This window comes from Enoplosus armatus, chromosome 20 (assembly GCF_043641665.1).
Source record: "Enoplosus armatus isolate fEnoArm2 chromosome 20, fEnoArm2.hap1, whole genome shotgun sequence".
Classification (NCBI taxonomy): Eukaryota; Metazoa; Chordata; class Actinopteri; order Centrarchiformes; family Enoplosidae; genus Enoplosus; species Enoplosus armatus.
In genome coordinates this window covers 16,688,287-16,703,622 of record NC_092199.1, presented here as the reverse complement: position 1 = coordinate 16,703,622, position 15,336 = coordinate 16,688,287, and the positions used below count along the sequence as shown (strand labels likewise).

General features: G+C 43.7%; 1 protein-coding gene across 1 annotated transcript in view; it reads left to right on the top strand.

Moving 5' to 3' along the window:
* The window catches only part of abcc3 (ATP-binding cassette, sub-family C (CFTR/MRP), member 3), a 45,856-nt gene that overhangs the window by 71 nt on the left and 30,449 nt on the right, over positions 1–15,336 (top strand). The window contains exons 2-3 of the mRNA XM_070927032.1: positions 13,451–13,627; positions 14,368–14,493. Coding sequence (XP_070783133.1) covers positions 13,451–13,627; positions 14,368–14,493 — 303 coding nt within the window. The remainder of the gene's footprint in view (positions 1–13,450; positions 13,628–14,367; positions 14,494–15,336) is intronic.

Below are 15,336 nucleotides of genomic sequence, written 5' to 3'. Positions count from 1 at the left end.
AGTACGTTGCCGGTTTGTCATGACCGCCGTGTTTGTTACAAGATACCGTAACTCCATTGGCCTCCTGTATACTTCGCGCACTACCTGACAATGTTGTACTATGTTATGTCATTGGCTGCTGTTGTTTTCTTCCCGGGCAGCCATTCAGAAGTAAAGTAATGGCCGTAGCTTAACTATAAATAACCCACTTAATAGCATTTACTGCGTTAACCAGCTCCCAATTAATGTCATGGTGAACGACGTGCTTTCGTGTGTTGTTTGGTTATACAGAAGTCGGACACGGTGCTGTTCTTTCCTCGAGGAAGAACACCCCTGTAACAGGCTGTCAAATATAGCTAAATATTAATGGCGGTGTAGTATTTATGATGAGGTCCGTAACAACTTAAACTTCTCTCAGAGTCAGTCCACGGCAGCTACGTCCCCCTTGGAATATTACAGTGAAAGCACGGTGATACCATAGAGCGGGAGATATCTAATGGACAGCCTGTTAAAGACACACTATAGTCCCACTGGGAATCTTTCTGTATCGCGATGAAATCACATACAGTAGCAAAAGTCACTTACAAATACAAAATGGCCATTAAGAAATCACGTTAATAACACAATTTGGCACAGACACCCTATTAATAGTAGTAGTATAATGGATATTATAGGAGATGGGAAATACCATAAACTATAGTAGGATAAGGTCACTACCTGGTAGTACTGCAGACACACAGTAAATCCATATGGGATTATTATGGAAGCTTTCGATTTTTTCCATCACTTAGTTCTTCACACAGGTCCACAGTAGCATTCACTGCTCCCTGGAGACTACCTGGATGTTTGCTCTGTTAGAGGGTAACTGGGGTCACGCTTGGTGTCCTTTTCTTTTCTTTTCTTTTCTTTTCTTTTTTTTTTTAAACCCTGCGTATAACTAATGTGGGGTTAATCTTTCAGTGATACAAACATTGCAACTGTTGCTGCTCTGCTCTGTTGCAATTGTGCGCCCCTGCAGCCATGAAACACAGCGTGCGCTCCTGAAGTGCTCCTAAATGTATTGATGTCTTCTATCTTGAACATTTTACAATTTTGCATGCCAACGCAAACGCTGCCTTGAGAGGCCACTGGTAATTCTCTGAATCGTCACAACGATGTTCAGCATGTTCATTATACATGCATCAACAATAAGGCGCCCCCGGTCACCTCTTCTAGACGTGTGTGTGTATCATATGTCTGCAGCTGCTTCACAGTAAAAGCCCTCGTGTGGCGCTTCCTTGCCTCATGCCATATTGCTTTTGACAGCCTCTTGGAGGTTGGACAGCTTATATGAATCTTAGTCACTTTTATATCCCAGCTGTCTGCAATGTACTTGTTGTGAAAATGTATACTGCAATAGTGATAAAATGTTGTGCCCCCGCTTCAGTAAGTATTGAAGAGCAAACGTAGAGTGTCTTCAACAACACTGACATATTATCGTTGTATAAAGTTGTTATGCTGAGAGCGTTGGCCGACAATTGCCTATTTAAACATCACGCAGACGTGGAGCGACATTAGTGATAGATCAGGTTTCATTCATAGATCAGGTTTGGTCTTCATGAACTCCTGGGGAAAAAAATATATTTGGCTTTTTAGCTCCACTATGTTCATCAGCTAGCTTAAAACGGGTTAAGCAAAACAGCAGCCTGCTGCCACAGGGAAAGAGTGTGATGAGAACAGTGAGACTTAACCAAAACAGTAAAGCTGCTGGCCCTCGAACTTAAACAACGATCTTACAGGTGCTGAAATGCTCCGTGGAGCTGAGTGTGAACTGCGGAGTGTGGGTGATGATTCTCTGTGGGTTCATCACTATGAGAGGCCCGCTTCACAGTAAACATTTGAATCTGTTGATATGAAAAATGCTGATTAGGGCCGCTTTAAATATGTAGTAACTTATCCTGGGAATAGGGGTTGTGCTTGTTGGAGCACCAGGCTGCCACTCAGACGTCCCCGCGTTTGGGGTAAGTCTTATTAAAGTGTCCGTCTGTGTCATGCTGTGTCTATTTGATGTGGGGTCCGTGCGACAAGAGGCAGGTCGGTAAGCCTTTGGCCCACACTGCCGTGAAAACCCCCCCTACACACCAAACGCCAGAGCCTTGAGGCACTTCGTTGTTTTTCGAAAAGGGTTAAGACCGTGCACCTGATTTTCCTGTGGCTGGATATTACACTAAGGGCTGGCTTGTTTATGGGGCCATCCGAGGTGACCTAAACTAGTTTGCTGCTGTTTACTTCCACTTCAAACAAACTGGAGGCAGTTGTAATCCCCCAGCACTCAGCAGTGCGTGTTCACTGCGAGTCACATTAAACACTAAGGCCTGGCCAAGGACTTTATTTGCAATCTCATTGTTTGTAAAAGGTGTTATATGTAACCTGCACCTTTTTATCTCTAGCTGATAGCTCCAACTATTTTTACGTTAGCAAAATCAGCAGTGGTATTGGTCATTGCTTTGTCAGTAGATTTATACAATTTCGAGTGATAGCCTATACATACACAATCTTAATGGAAGAGGTTGGTTTGAAAGTCCTGCTACTCCGCCGACATGCTGACATAACAGTTGCTTTAAATCAAAGCTTTTCACTTTCATACTTCACCTTCGCCAGATCAAGATACGAGATGTCTTTGATGGCTGATTCGGATCCCTTTTGATTTTACCCTACGTCATACCAAATTTGAGACCACGAAAATGCTGTTAGACAAGAGCGTGAAAATGTCCATGGAAGGTCCTGAGTTTGGATTTGACGTTTGTGTCCCAAGTGACCGTGGGGAAGTCTGTTTCCCACACCAGGGCTGGGCGATGAAGAGAAAACATGCATTGTGTGAATATTATGACAAAAATTTTGGCCTTATCTAATGTTACCCTTATTGATAAATCTGAGGATTATTTTCTTGATTATTCATTTCATTGTTTGGTCTCCAAAAACATCAAGTTCACTGTCTGTTTGTTCCTGAATAATGTCAATCACCTAATTGATGAATCAATACTGCATGATAAATACGCACTATATCCTGTGACGCACCAACAGTAAGCACCTCCAGTCACTAACGCAACACTCTCTTATACTGTATGTATGTTGTATGTTAAGCAAGTAGCTGCTTCACAGTGAAGCCCCTCCCGTGGTGCTTTCTGCATCAGACTCTGCAGCTTTTATGAATCTCTCTCATCATTTTGATATCGCAGCTTTTGGCAATGTGGAGTGAAAAATCCAGACTGTGGCCGTGATTAAAATCTCATGTGGCCCTATCGCCAAGTGTTGATAGTAAATATGTGCGTCAGGTGAGAGGTTGAAATGTTGTGTGGTGCCCTGGCTGCGCAGGGTGGGCTAATGTGTCGCTCATTAGAGCCACAACGGTGAGTGTGGTGCCGTGGATACATGCAAAATCGTAGCTGGATGCTCTGACTGGACAGCGTTCAGCATGTGGGAAGTGATTTGCAATATTTGAAATATTGAGATTGATACTTGTTCCATTATGTCCTTGCAAAAAGTTGCTCCACGAGCATTAGTGGTAACTTGATACAGATCTGATATCAGTGTTAGGAGAGTGAACAGTAAGCAGTGAGGAATGGCACTGAATGTAAACATTGAATGGCTATTGCTGGAAAAATGTGAATGACAACTCAAACTGGGTTTGATTTCATGAAAAATCTTGAGGATTAAGGAACTTTAAAATGTGAAGAAAAATCTACGATTCCGTGATGACTCGGCAAACGGCATCTGCTGAGGAAGATTGTTTGATGCAATCGAAAGCTCCAGAAATGGCTTCTAATGGACCTGTTGGTGAAATCATTTTCCCAAGTCCAAAAAAAACAATCTAATAAAATGGAATAAAGTAAAACAAATACCAGTGCATGTTTGAAGTTTTCGCAGTAACGAAGCTGAAACGATGGTGGTTCAAACACACTAGCGTGTAATGATTAATACGCTAATGTGAACTACGAAACGCACACACACTCCCATGAAGAAACAAATGCATGTATTGACTCTGTGTTCTCCAATAACAAAAGCTGCGAGGACTGTATATATGTATATACGTATATGTGTATATACATACGTATATGTGTATATATGTATATGTATATATATGAGTGTGTGTGTGTGTGTGTGTGTATATATACACAAACATGTATATATGTGTATGTGTATATATATATATATATATATATATTTATATATATATATGTAAATAGATGGGGAAGGCATAGCAGGAGCAGACAGAATGTGTGGCATGCAGTGCACACATCAACAGGCTGATCCAGAGCCTGTTTATGAGCAGCGTTATACGGCAACAGTTCAATCTGAATGGTGGCTTGGATTACAGCTGTGTGTTGAAGTGCAGCCGGGCGGGAGGGGCAGAGTTTGCCCCGCTTGCACCGTGAAGCTAGATGTAGCAGTTGCGCAAGTCTGGAATAGTTTATGTCTTCATTGGCTAGGGTTTGTGTGCTGCAGGGTGGAGCTATAGCTAAATGGAAACTGAAAAAAGAAGAAGCTGCAATTGAAGAAGTCAGAGTCATGATGACAAAGGACATTTGGTGGGAAAGTTCAGTGCTTCCCAGTAGTTTGTTAAGTTGTGTCATCTTCAATACAGTGTAGTGAAGAGAGATACTGTAGCGGACAGAGCCTGTCCACATCATGAATGAACAATCTGGCCGTAGGGAAACAACAGTAGCACTGATAATGGCCGCATAATATAATCTAAGGGAAATTACTTACTTATTTATTTGATGCCTAAATATCCCATTATCACACCAGCAGGTGTGAGCCAGCGTGAACCACTGCGACTCCCGCAACACTGCCGCAAAGAGGACGCCACCATTACGGCAGCTTCCCGGAAGCCAAAGAGGTGTGGCGTGTGTGTCGATTCGGCTTGAGCGCGCTGCATAAAAGCGGCCAATGACGCCTTTAAAACGCCGTCGCTGCAACCTCCCTGCGCCTAGCAGTTAGCAGGCTTCTTGTTTCAGGTTTTATGAGCTGCGAGTGAGCCACCCTACAAAATACAACTGTTGGCTGGTAAACGTCCATTTTCTTTTTAGGGATTAACAAGCCCCTCTGCATCGTTTTGATGATGATATTTAAAAAGCAAGCGAGGGATGAGTGTATTTACTGTTCACAAAGTCGGTCAATACACACTGTAATCAAAACAAAATGTGTTATGTCTTAAACAATGTGTCTCATCTCAGTTCCTGTATTATCTTAATATCATGCTCTGTCAAGTTTTCACAGAACTGCTTGGTTGGAGCAGCAGTGACCCCCTAGTAAAGCACCAATCAGTGTTGCCAGATTTGACTGACAGAAAGTAGCTCAATCAGAGCATAACACTGTCATAAAAGTAGCTCAATTTCCCCCCACAAAGTCATAGGCTAATGGTACGTTAAATGTTAAGAGTCTTCACTTACGCGATGTAAACATCAGCAAGTCTTTCATCGCAGAGCTGTGATCAGATAAGGGGGGGGGGGGGGGGTCAAGTTGGCAACACTGATAACAACCCTCCCCAAACCGCCCAATCTGGGCCCATTTGATCCCCTCCCAGCTAATCCTGGCTCAAACGCCGCGTCAGCGTGCTTGTAACAGTTTTTACTTTATTCTCACTGAAAATCCCCCAAATGGAGTGTCTGTTTCCTGAACCGAAAGGCTGCTGACCGAGCGAAAGGTCAGGAATTGGGAGTTGTTGTTCTCTTGTTTTGCACCTCAGAGAAGGGACTGCAAAAAAACAAAAAAAAACAAAGTGTTACTGTGTGTGAACTACCCAAACTAATATTTCGTATTATCCATATCCCGCTGCAGGCTCTGATTTATAATTCTTACAGTCTGCACGGTCTCAGTCACTTCCTGTGTGTTCTGCGACATTTTTCTGAGATTTCATTTCCAAGTAAGACAGCAAACCCCCTTCAATCACAACCCTTTTTGTCCACAATGAACAGGAATGTCTATCCTATAATCCACATTCAAGGAATCCGGCAGTGTCCAGCAAACTATGAAGAACACAGATCCATGAACAACACCGCTAATGTTTTCCATGCCGAACTGCGAGTGCACATGGCCCGCAGCGATTCCTGTCCTCCCGCGGTCTTTACTGTCGTCTGCCTTCCACTCATACCTCTCGACAGCTTTTCGGTGTGTAACAGAGAACAGATGGACGGCCCTGCCTGCTACAACTTATTTTAAATACGCTGGAAAGCGTAAGAGAAGTCTGTCACCCCCACACCGCCTGCACTCCTTTTAGAAGTGTGTTGAGTGTAACTGATTCATCATCACTGCCATGTTGAGCTGCTGCAGATGACATATAACATAATTCCACTGAAAACACTATTGCAATGTCCTAGTACCTTGGTTTATTTTAATGGCATTCCTTGGTCCATTATATGGCTTTCAGTGCTCTGGTCGTTAGTAGGGCCACAAAATGATATGTACAGTAAAGACTGGTAGAGCTAGTTAGTTGAGGAATTTGTATTAGTTTCAGCTTTACAGATGGACTAAACTATCATATTTGTTTTATTGATCCCCAGAGGGGTGCAATTATTCCCCGTCAGGGAATTGAACCCGTGTCTCCCGCGTGATGGGTGGGGATACTCACCACTATACTAACAAGGAGTTGCTGAATAGGCATGAGAGTGGCGTTGATCTTCTCATCCAACTCTCGACAAGAAAGCAAATAAGCATATTTCCCAAAATGTCCTAACTGTTCCTTTTAAGGTCCCGTTTTGGAGCAGGGGCCATCTATGATGGCCTTCACCCTGAAGCTTTGTCTTCGCATTGGGCCGAACTGCTTTGGTCAGACAGACAACTCAGGAGTCTTGCTATGTTAAGCTGTGTGTAACACAAGAGTGTGTGTGTTTTGGAGGTTTGTTCCTCTACTAATAGACTTCAGGCTCACTGTTTTCTGGTCTGCTTCCCTAAAGCCCTGTCGGAGCTGTGGTACGGTACTGGTAATGCCAACTGAGCACTTCCTGCTGCTGCTGCTGCTTCACATTAAAAGCTTTCTATCTCTAAACCTCAATGCTTTTACTGTGAAGCAGGCACAGGAAATGTATCATGTCACGCATTATTAGATTAGATTAGGATTTGATATCAAACAAGCCTTGGTCGAAACCCACTATATGGCTGGCCCGCGTATGGTCAATATGCTAAATTAAAGGCCAACTTGTTACACGGAATTGAGGGCTGCCCACACCTGTTATTTTGAAAGAGCAACAGCCAATGGGGAAACTCCAACACTCCACCGACCAATGGTGTGTATTCATCACTCATTTAGTAAGTTGTACAGTTGTTGTCCAGCTACCTCTTTCTGGACTGGAGGGCCCGACCCTGTTTTGCATGTAGCCCAGGAAAACCAAGGCGGGTCACGGTCAGATTCGGGATCTGGCCAACAGAGTGTAAAGTGTAAAATATTAGCGTGTCAAAAACACACAAAGGGCTGAGATGCATTGTGGGAAATGTAGGTTTTGATAAAGAAGAAGAAGAAGAGAATGCGTGGAATAAAAAAGACGACATCTCTGGTTCTGCTGCAGCGATTTTGATCATTTTCCCGCTGCGAGTCCAACGATGTTATAGCAGAACAATGCAAGGCACTCTTTTAATGTAGCTATAAGGGATATTCATATTTGACATTATTTTTCATTTCAATATTTTCTGTCACGGCATAGAATCAGCTGATGTTTCCCACCTGAGCACTGACTTATGTACAAACGCTCGAAATAAGTCTTGTCAGTGTGATTTACCAAATTGTTTTTGACCTGGCGCCAGCTTGCTGCCAGCGGCTTCACCACTAATGTTGCCTCTGTCAATTATTCTCCATAATGCCCTCTTGTAGTATAGGTCTATGTCATCCTGCGACACAACACCCATAGAGAAGGCTCCGAAGGCGGCCAACGAGTGGCCGCGACTGAACAGAAACGAGGGCAGATGAACAGGAGCAGAGAATTCAATGACGTCTTGCACACTCAAAGTCATCCAAAAGCTCAAGCCACAGTTTAAAATGCCATGTTACAGCATGGATGAACCAAATAAGTGTGCTGAACTGCTTAAAGAGACGTAAAACTGGTCAGTGGTTCTTATATTCAGGATCAAACATGTCACAATATGAAGACTTTGCACGGGATGTCTGCTTCAGTGGAGAGACAGGATGGATGGAAGGAAGAAGGGACATGACCCCACTGATTTCACACCCCCAGGGTTTGTCCACTGGGAGCAGGGTATTTGGGTTAGTCAGTATTACTGGGGTATTCTGTTTGTGCTCCTCTCAGCAGTTTGAAGGGAAAAAGCTGATGTCCCCTACTTTTCTGGCACCAATCAGGTTTTTAGCAACATTTGAATCAAAGTCCGATGACAATTGCGCGGGGTGGGGGCTGTCCATCACATCTGACCAAAACACCCCTACCAGATGAAGCAGATCATCTACGTTCTTGAGTGTTGAACCCTTAATATATATATACCACCTCATGATGTTTTTGGCACTCTCAGTTTACTACAAGGAATACTACTCAACCAGCGAAAACGCGTGTACAATGTCTTCCAAAGTTTGAACAAATCATCAGGGTTTTTTAGGAGGCAGGGAGCGTTTAATAGGAATCGTAGAGTCCAGTGTTTTAGGAGCTCGACGGTCAGGATTAGGGCTGCAACTAATGATTATTTTCATCGTCGATTAATCTACCGATAATTGTCGCGATGAATCGGTTAACCGTTTCGTCTATAAAATGTCAAAAAATGACTGAAACAATGAATCGATTATCGAAATAGTGGCAGCTCTAGTCGTGATATCTCAAGCCTCTACTGCTTGGATTTTGACCATTGTTTTTTTTTCATCTGTTTCTGAAAGTGGAGCACCTCTCTTAACTTTTAACACCGATTGTTGATTGTTCAGTCATGAATACTTAATATTACGGGGAAAGTACTTTTAAACCATTTTTATTTATTCATTGAGTCCAACTTCTATTACCATTGACTGTGTTCATGCTCATCGAGCCATGATTGTTTTCACAAGCTGATGTGACTTTGTGTTTATGACGTCAGGTGTTAGCAGTAGATCCCCGTGGCTCTGAAACCGCCCTGTGATAATAACGAGGTGCTATGCAACGATCCCACAGGGTGATCAGGCTCACAAGGGGAGGCTGCAGGTTTGTTTCAGGCTCCCTGGTTTTCATTCGGCTGAGTGAAGCAATCGGCCTGTCTGAACGGGAGCAGGGATCCATATTCAGGGAAATCCGTCCCTCCAGTTTTGCGTTTGAGTCGGCGACTTGTTTACCGTTGCCTTTGCCGATGCTTTTGCTTTCGCGTGATTTGACAGCTGAATATTAAGTACATTACAAGAACGTTGCCACCCCCCGGCCAAAAACAGCTCCTCGCCTGCCAAAGTTCCTGAAAATAATAAGAGACGTCTTCCACCACTAACATGTACATTGTACCAGCCTTGCCCCATTTTCTTCTTCTTCTGTTGATCTGCTGGACTGTCCCTTGCCATGGCGTGTGTGAAAAGGCGCGAGGCGGAAATGTTGCTGAATGTAGCTGCATGTGTGTGTGTGTGTGTGTATGCTAGCGGCGCCTGAAAGGTTATCCCAGTAATTTACCAGCGACTGTGTGTGAACGGGGCTCAAGTCTCTGCTGGCTGGCTGTTATCGCGAAGCGCCTCGCCCCTTTTCATCTCACTTTTTTTGCTGAAGTTTCAGGTTTCAAGAGGAGTGACGACTGCCTTGAAAGTCTTTGAAACGGAATAAAAGGCCAGACATTCTGCATCTAGCGAGAGCCATGGTGTTTTAAGAGCAGCTTTTCTCTTCTTTTTCATGATAATCATCAGCAGAAGTTTTGTTGTGGTGTTATGGTTATTTCTGCTGGCATTTTATGTGTGTATGTATGGTCAACTCTTGACTGTTAAGGCTTATAAAATGTGTTGTGTTTCATCATCGATTTCAGTGTAAGTTTATATTGACAAGCTCTTAAGTGCAGTTACAAAATCTTTCCGTTTCAGATAAGCATAAACATTTTGAGGCCGCAGCTTTGATAACCACCAATGCAGAAAACAGCCTCTGTATCAGATGAAAGATTTAAAAAAAAAAGAGTGAGTTTCTGCAAAAACCACATTCTTTCATAGCAACCAAAGCTCTTACAAATAGTAGCCTTTATTTTTCTTCTTTCATCCATGAACACAATTTCCCCCCTTTTCACTTGCGGAAGAACACAAACGTGTTAATATCCGCACACACTTCGTCTCATGTGCTCACATGAAAGGTGAGCCACCGCGGCTGACGCTAATTAGACCACATCTTATGTACGTTCAGTGCCTTTTGTCACCGAGATAAGAAATAATGGAGTATGGTCGGTCATTGGACGTGGTATTTGCTCCCCTCCAGTGTGTGACATTTACCTTTCTTGCGTTCCACGCCGGGCGAGATAGGGACGTGTGTCACATGCAGTACGGACACAAGCAATGTGCTGTTGGCACGCGGGAAGGAGAGATGTTGGAGTGTTTGTTGTGCCGCGCGCACATTTGCAATGCAAACGCTGCAGGAGCCATGACTTCGAACAAATATATAGCAGAGGAAGGTGGTGTGTTCTGTTGTGTCTAAGTTTCAACTGAGTGGATCTGTTGGAAGTAAATACCACTGGCGTCCCTTCAAAGGAATAGTTTGACATTTTGGCAAATACTCTTCTTCCTCACTTTCTTGTTTAGGTTATTGATACCACTTTTTAGTTTGTTTTGTATTTTTTTTTTTCTTTTGGCCATTTTGTGCCCTTATTATAGAGACGGTAGCGAGATGACAGCAAGCAAGGGGAGCAAGAGAGATGGGGAATGACTGAGGATTAGCTAGTTTTAAACTAGCGATTTGCTAAATTGGGTAGCACTGTTTCATCTTAAGGAATGTCTCCTGTAAAGACTTTAAACTTTTAAGACTTTTAATCAATCAACTGTGCAGCCTCAACAAGCTGTAACATAACAAAAACAAGGCTGATACATCCCATATTGAACCGAATATTCAGTGTTTCATTTATCTGCATAAATGGAGAAACACGCGTTTAAAGCGAGCGGGAAAGATCTGATTTCTCTAGCCTAGCTGATGTTACTCGGCCGCGTAGTCAACAACTATTAGCGCGCAATGTTGAGGCATGTTGTGTTATTTTTGGGAAATGTCATTTGAAATCTTCCCAGTTGACATCGTCAGGACCTCTTTTACTCCTCACTCTAAATGGGTCACATGTTAGCAAGCTAACGTTAGTTTTGTCGGTTTACTCATTTAGCTAACAGTTCCACCTAGAAGTCACACTTGTATGTCAATATATAAGTAACAACTAATCGCTCCACGAGTACTAGTTTGTGTGGTGCAACCGGTTTGAATGTATTTCACTTCCATTTTTAACTAGGTTAAGTTTGAACTGACGCCAGGAAGTCACTGCACCCGGCCGAAACATAACCCCCCACATAACCTCACTTTGTTTTTTCTACAGATTGAACAGGCGAGATATAACATGTTAATCAGTGATCAGTGTTGCCCTTGAACAGGGCGAGGCTAGCTGTTTCCCCGTTTCCAGTCTTTAGCTAGCCTGGCTGCTGGCGGTAGCTTAATGTTTACTGCACAGACACGAGCGTGGCATCGGATCTTCTCGTCTAACTCTCGGCAAGAAAGTAAGTGCACTTTTAGGTGTAAATGACAGACGTGCAAATTATCTAGCAGTTGTTTTTTTTTTTTAAAGATGTGAAATTCAAAGATCACAATGTCAGAAGCTTTTTGCTCACGGCCTGTTAAATGTCTGCTGTCAAGAAGAGTAATGAAGGCACCGGCACTCTGTTGGAGTCACGAGCGAAAATGTTTCGAAGTTCTGAGGCAGAGGGCGACATTTTACAGCTGCCCTCCACACCGCGCTACACACACACACACACACACATACACACACACACACACACACACGCACGCAATTACCCATCACCTCCTTCCCACCGCAACACTTAGCCGTACACACGTGCTCCAGCAGATGGGTGTGGTGATGTATGGAGAGTGGCTGGAGGCTGGCAGCTGTGTTTGTCTTGCCTCCGTCTGTGGGTGGGCCTTCAAATGTGTTTGTCCTCGGGAGCACGATAACCGCGGTGTCAGGGCCGCATCTCGCCATGATTCATGTTTACTTTACCTCTCGTCTCCGGACGTCCCCTGGGTGGCTCAGTTATTGTCCCTCAGCAGCAGAATAAATGAATCATACTGTTTTCGTACAATGTCATGGAAAACGTTGTGACATTAACATCATCATCACACTTGGAGCCCTTCACCTTGAATGGCCTGTGACCATGTTCTCAGGTCCCTGCACGCTTTTGTTTCTATTTTTAAGCTTGTGGAAGCAACGGAAGTGGCCTGAATTGATTGAAGTCCATAAGTTGGAGCACGCAAACATATTGATTCTGCGCTGTTCTTCAGTGTGGTTTCTGGATACCCAAATTGTAATTAATCTTAATGCACGTCAACTCTCCAAAAAAAAGTGCCAATTTCATCACGTTAGCTCCCCGGATTGACGCGTCGGCCACCCTGCCTTGACTGCTACCTCGGTTTGTATGGAGCGTCTGACGTGTGCTGGAGGCGAATTCAGCTGACCTCAAGTGCAGCAGAAAGACGGAGTAGTCAAGGGAGAAAAAGTGGCAAGAGGTGTCACGCTCACAGCATTGAAATATTACATTAAAAAAAACTAAAAAGCCTAAACCTTTGAAGTTTTTAATGGAGCTACTTTCTGGCAAAGAAATAGTCCTTACCGAATCCGTCGACAACATGTTGTTGCTGTTGTCGCCACCAAAGGTAAATGAGGAATTTACGGTGGTGGCAGATTTTTTTTCTGTTTGGGTGTATAGACCCCTTTAACTGTGACAGAGGCTGTATGGATTTGTAAAGACAAACTGCGTCTCAGAACATGTGTAAACATTTTTTTCAGTTAAGTCACCTTCAATTGATTTCACCTCGTCAATAGACACAGGGTCATAGCTTCTGGTATTTGGTCCAAACAGGGCCACTGCTGCAGTCTTAGAATCTGAGTTCAGTTTAAAAGAGCACACTTAACATTCCTGGCGAATAAATATTTGATGGTTGGAGGGATACTGTCAGGCTGCTGTGGCTCTGACCTTTCATTTTGTTTCTTAGAGGTGGCTTGTAAAGCTGGTAATCTTGGACTTTAACGTTATTAGCACTGCGGGTGTCAGCCAAGTCTCTCAAATGTGAAGAACTGGATTTCACGTCATCTTCCCTGCCGTCTGGCCATAGAGACGGGGGAAATGTTCTCAAACTGTTTACATATTTCAGTTGAAGGAAAACATCTGACCTGAGGAAGGCACGGTGGCGGTGTGTTTGTGTGTTGGCGTGTAACTGCCGGTCAGTGGGAAGGTTCAGGTCGCACTGTTTGGGGTTCTTTGATGAGAGGTACAGGTCTGTAGGCTAAAAAGTGCTGTTTCCTATGTGGTGTCTCTTTGCAGGTAGCCAATCAGACGCTCCACACGGATCAGCCCGACCTCCCGGAGTGTTTCCAGCTCTCCGTCCTGTCATGGTTGCCGTGCGTCTACCTTTGGGCTGCCTGCCCCATCTACCTCTTCTATCTCAAGAGGAACAACAGAGGCTACATCATGATGTCCATAATGAACAGATTCAAAACGGTGAGAGGCGCCTTCGTTGTTGTGTGATTTGATCATAGAGTACTCCAAAGCACACATGTACACATATACATTTCAGTCATTTTCTACCACACCTACATAGTGAAACAACAAATGAGCTAGGCTAACATGGAAGCTAGTTAGCCCAGTTTGTTTTAAATGTTCTTTGGGCCAATGTGCATCCAACGATGCTGTCGGAAGCTACAGCACAGTACTGTGTGTGGCCACTGCGCCCCAAATCACTTCAAAGCCCAGCTCCATCCTGGAGTAATGTGTAGAGGGTGCTCTGATCACAGACGAAGCACCAGCTAACGTCTGCCACCCAGCTGGTTAAGAATTTTCTTTTTTTGGCATTTTGCCTTCGTCTGTCTGTCGTGCAGTGTGGAGAGAGACAGGAAATGTGGGGGGCATGCAACAAAGGGCTTGCAGGCGGGAATGTTGCAGCCATGTGGCATGTGCCCCCAACCAGTAGGCTACTGGGGCAGCATTTCTGAGTATTTTCCAGGTATTGCACCAATCGAATCATGAGTAATAACATTGTGTGTCAGTACCAAAGATTTGCTGATACAATAGGAAAATAAATCATTTATTTTCTCTTTAGTAATTACACTTTTGACCAAATAAGTACAGAACAAACACCAGAGATATATGTACTGATTTCTGGCCAACACTTCCCTCTGTTTTCACAGTATTTAACGTCTGTTTTTTTTTTTTCACCTTCTCTCCTCCCTCTCTGCTCTCAGGTGTTTGGCTTGCTGTTGTGGATCGTGTGTTGGACAGACCTCTTCTACACATTCCACGAGCTGCAGCAGGGCCGCAGCCAGCCGCCCATCTACTTTGTCACCCCGCTGGTTCTCGGCATGACCATGGTGAGGGCACGAATTCCAACTGCTGAGTCCCAGCCTCTTGTCGATTGTGTAAAAACCTTGTTTATGGTTATCATGTTCAACATTTTATACCTTTTTTTGAATATGGCTTTTGAATAAGCCATGGCTTAGAAGCAACAGGTGCAGACTGCACTGTGGAATCAAACACACCACTGTACATATACAAATACAGGCTGCAGAGCACACAGTGACGAGATATGTATCAGAGGACACGGCCTGATGACAGATAAGCCTGGCAGACTTTTATTATTTAAGTGTACCATATCGCCTGTATAGTATTTCAAAAAGCTGTTTGCCTCTGCAGTGTGCTGCCTGACATTAACATCCTACAAGTCACACAACCGAACAGTTGTCGCCAGATATTTCAAAAGGCTTATTTTATCGTCACAGTAGCTAACTTCTCCTTCTTCTTCCTGGCTTCTCTAGGAGTTCATAGCCAGTAAAACTTGTTTAGCCGGTAAGAAGCAGAGTCATACGCATTTGTGTGTTTATTTCTAAAAACAGAAATTCATCAAAAACGCCAAAGGCTGTTTGATTAAGAGCTATTTTGCTATTTTGTTTCACAGGAAAGTGACATTTCTTCTCCTCCGCCCCCTCTCAGATAAACTGAATGTTGTACCCATCCTGTAGTTGTTGCTATTGGCGCATCATTTCTGCCTGGGAATTCAACTCATAAATAATTAACCTGTTAATTAACCCGCAATTCAAACATTTTTAACATATAGTACAACCCTAGAACATACGAAATGCTCAAAACCTGCTTAGAATTAGTATGTAGTATAGAGGTCATCATGTCCTGTCAGAGACATGCCAGTGTTTTTGGTG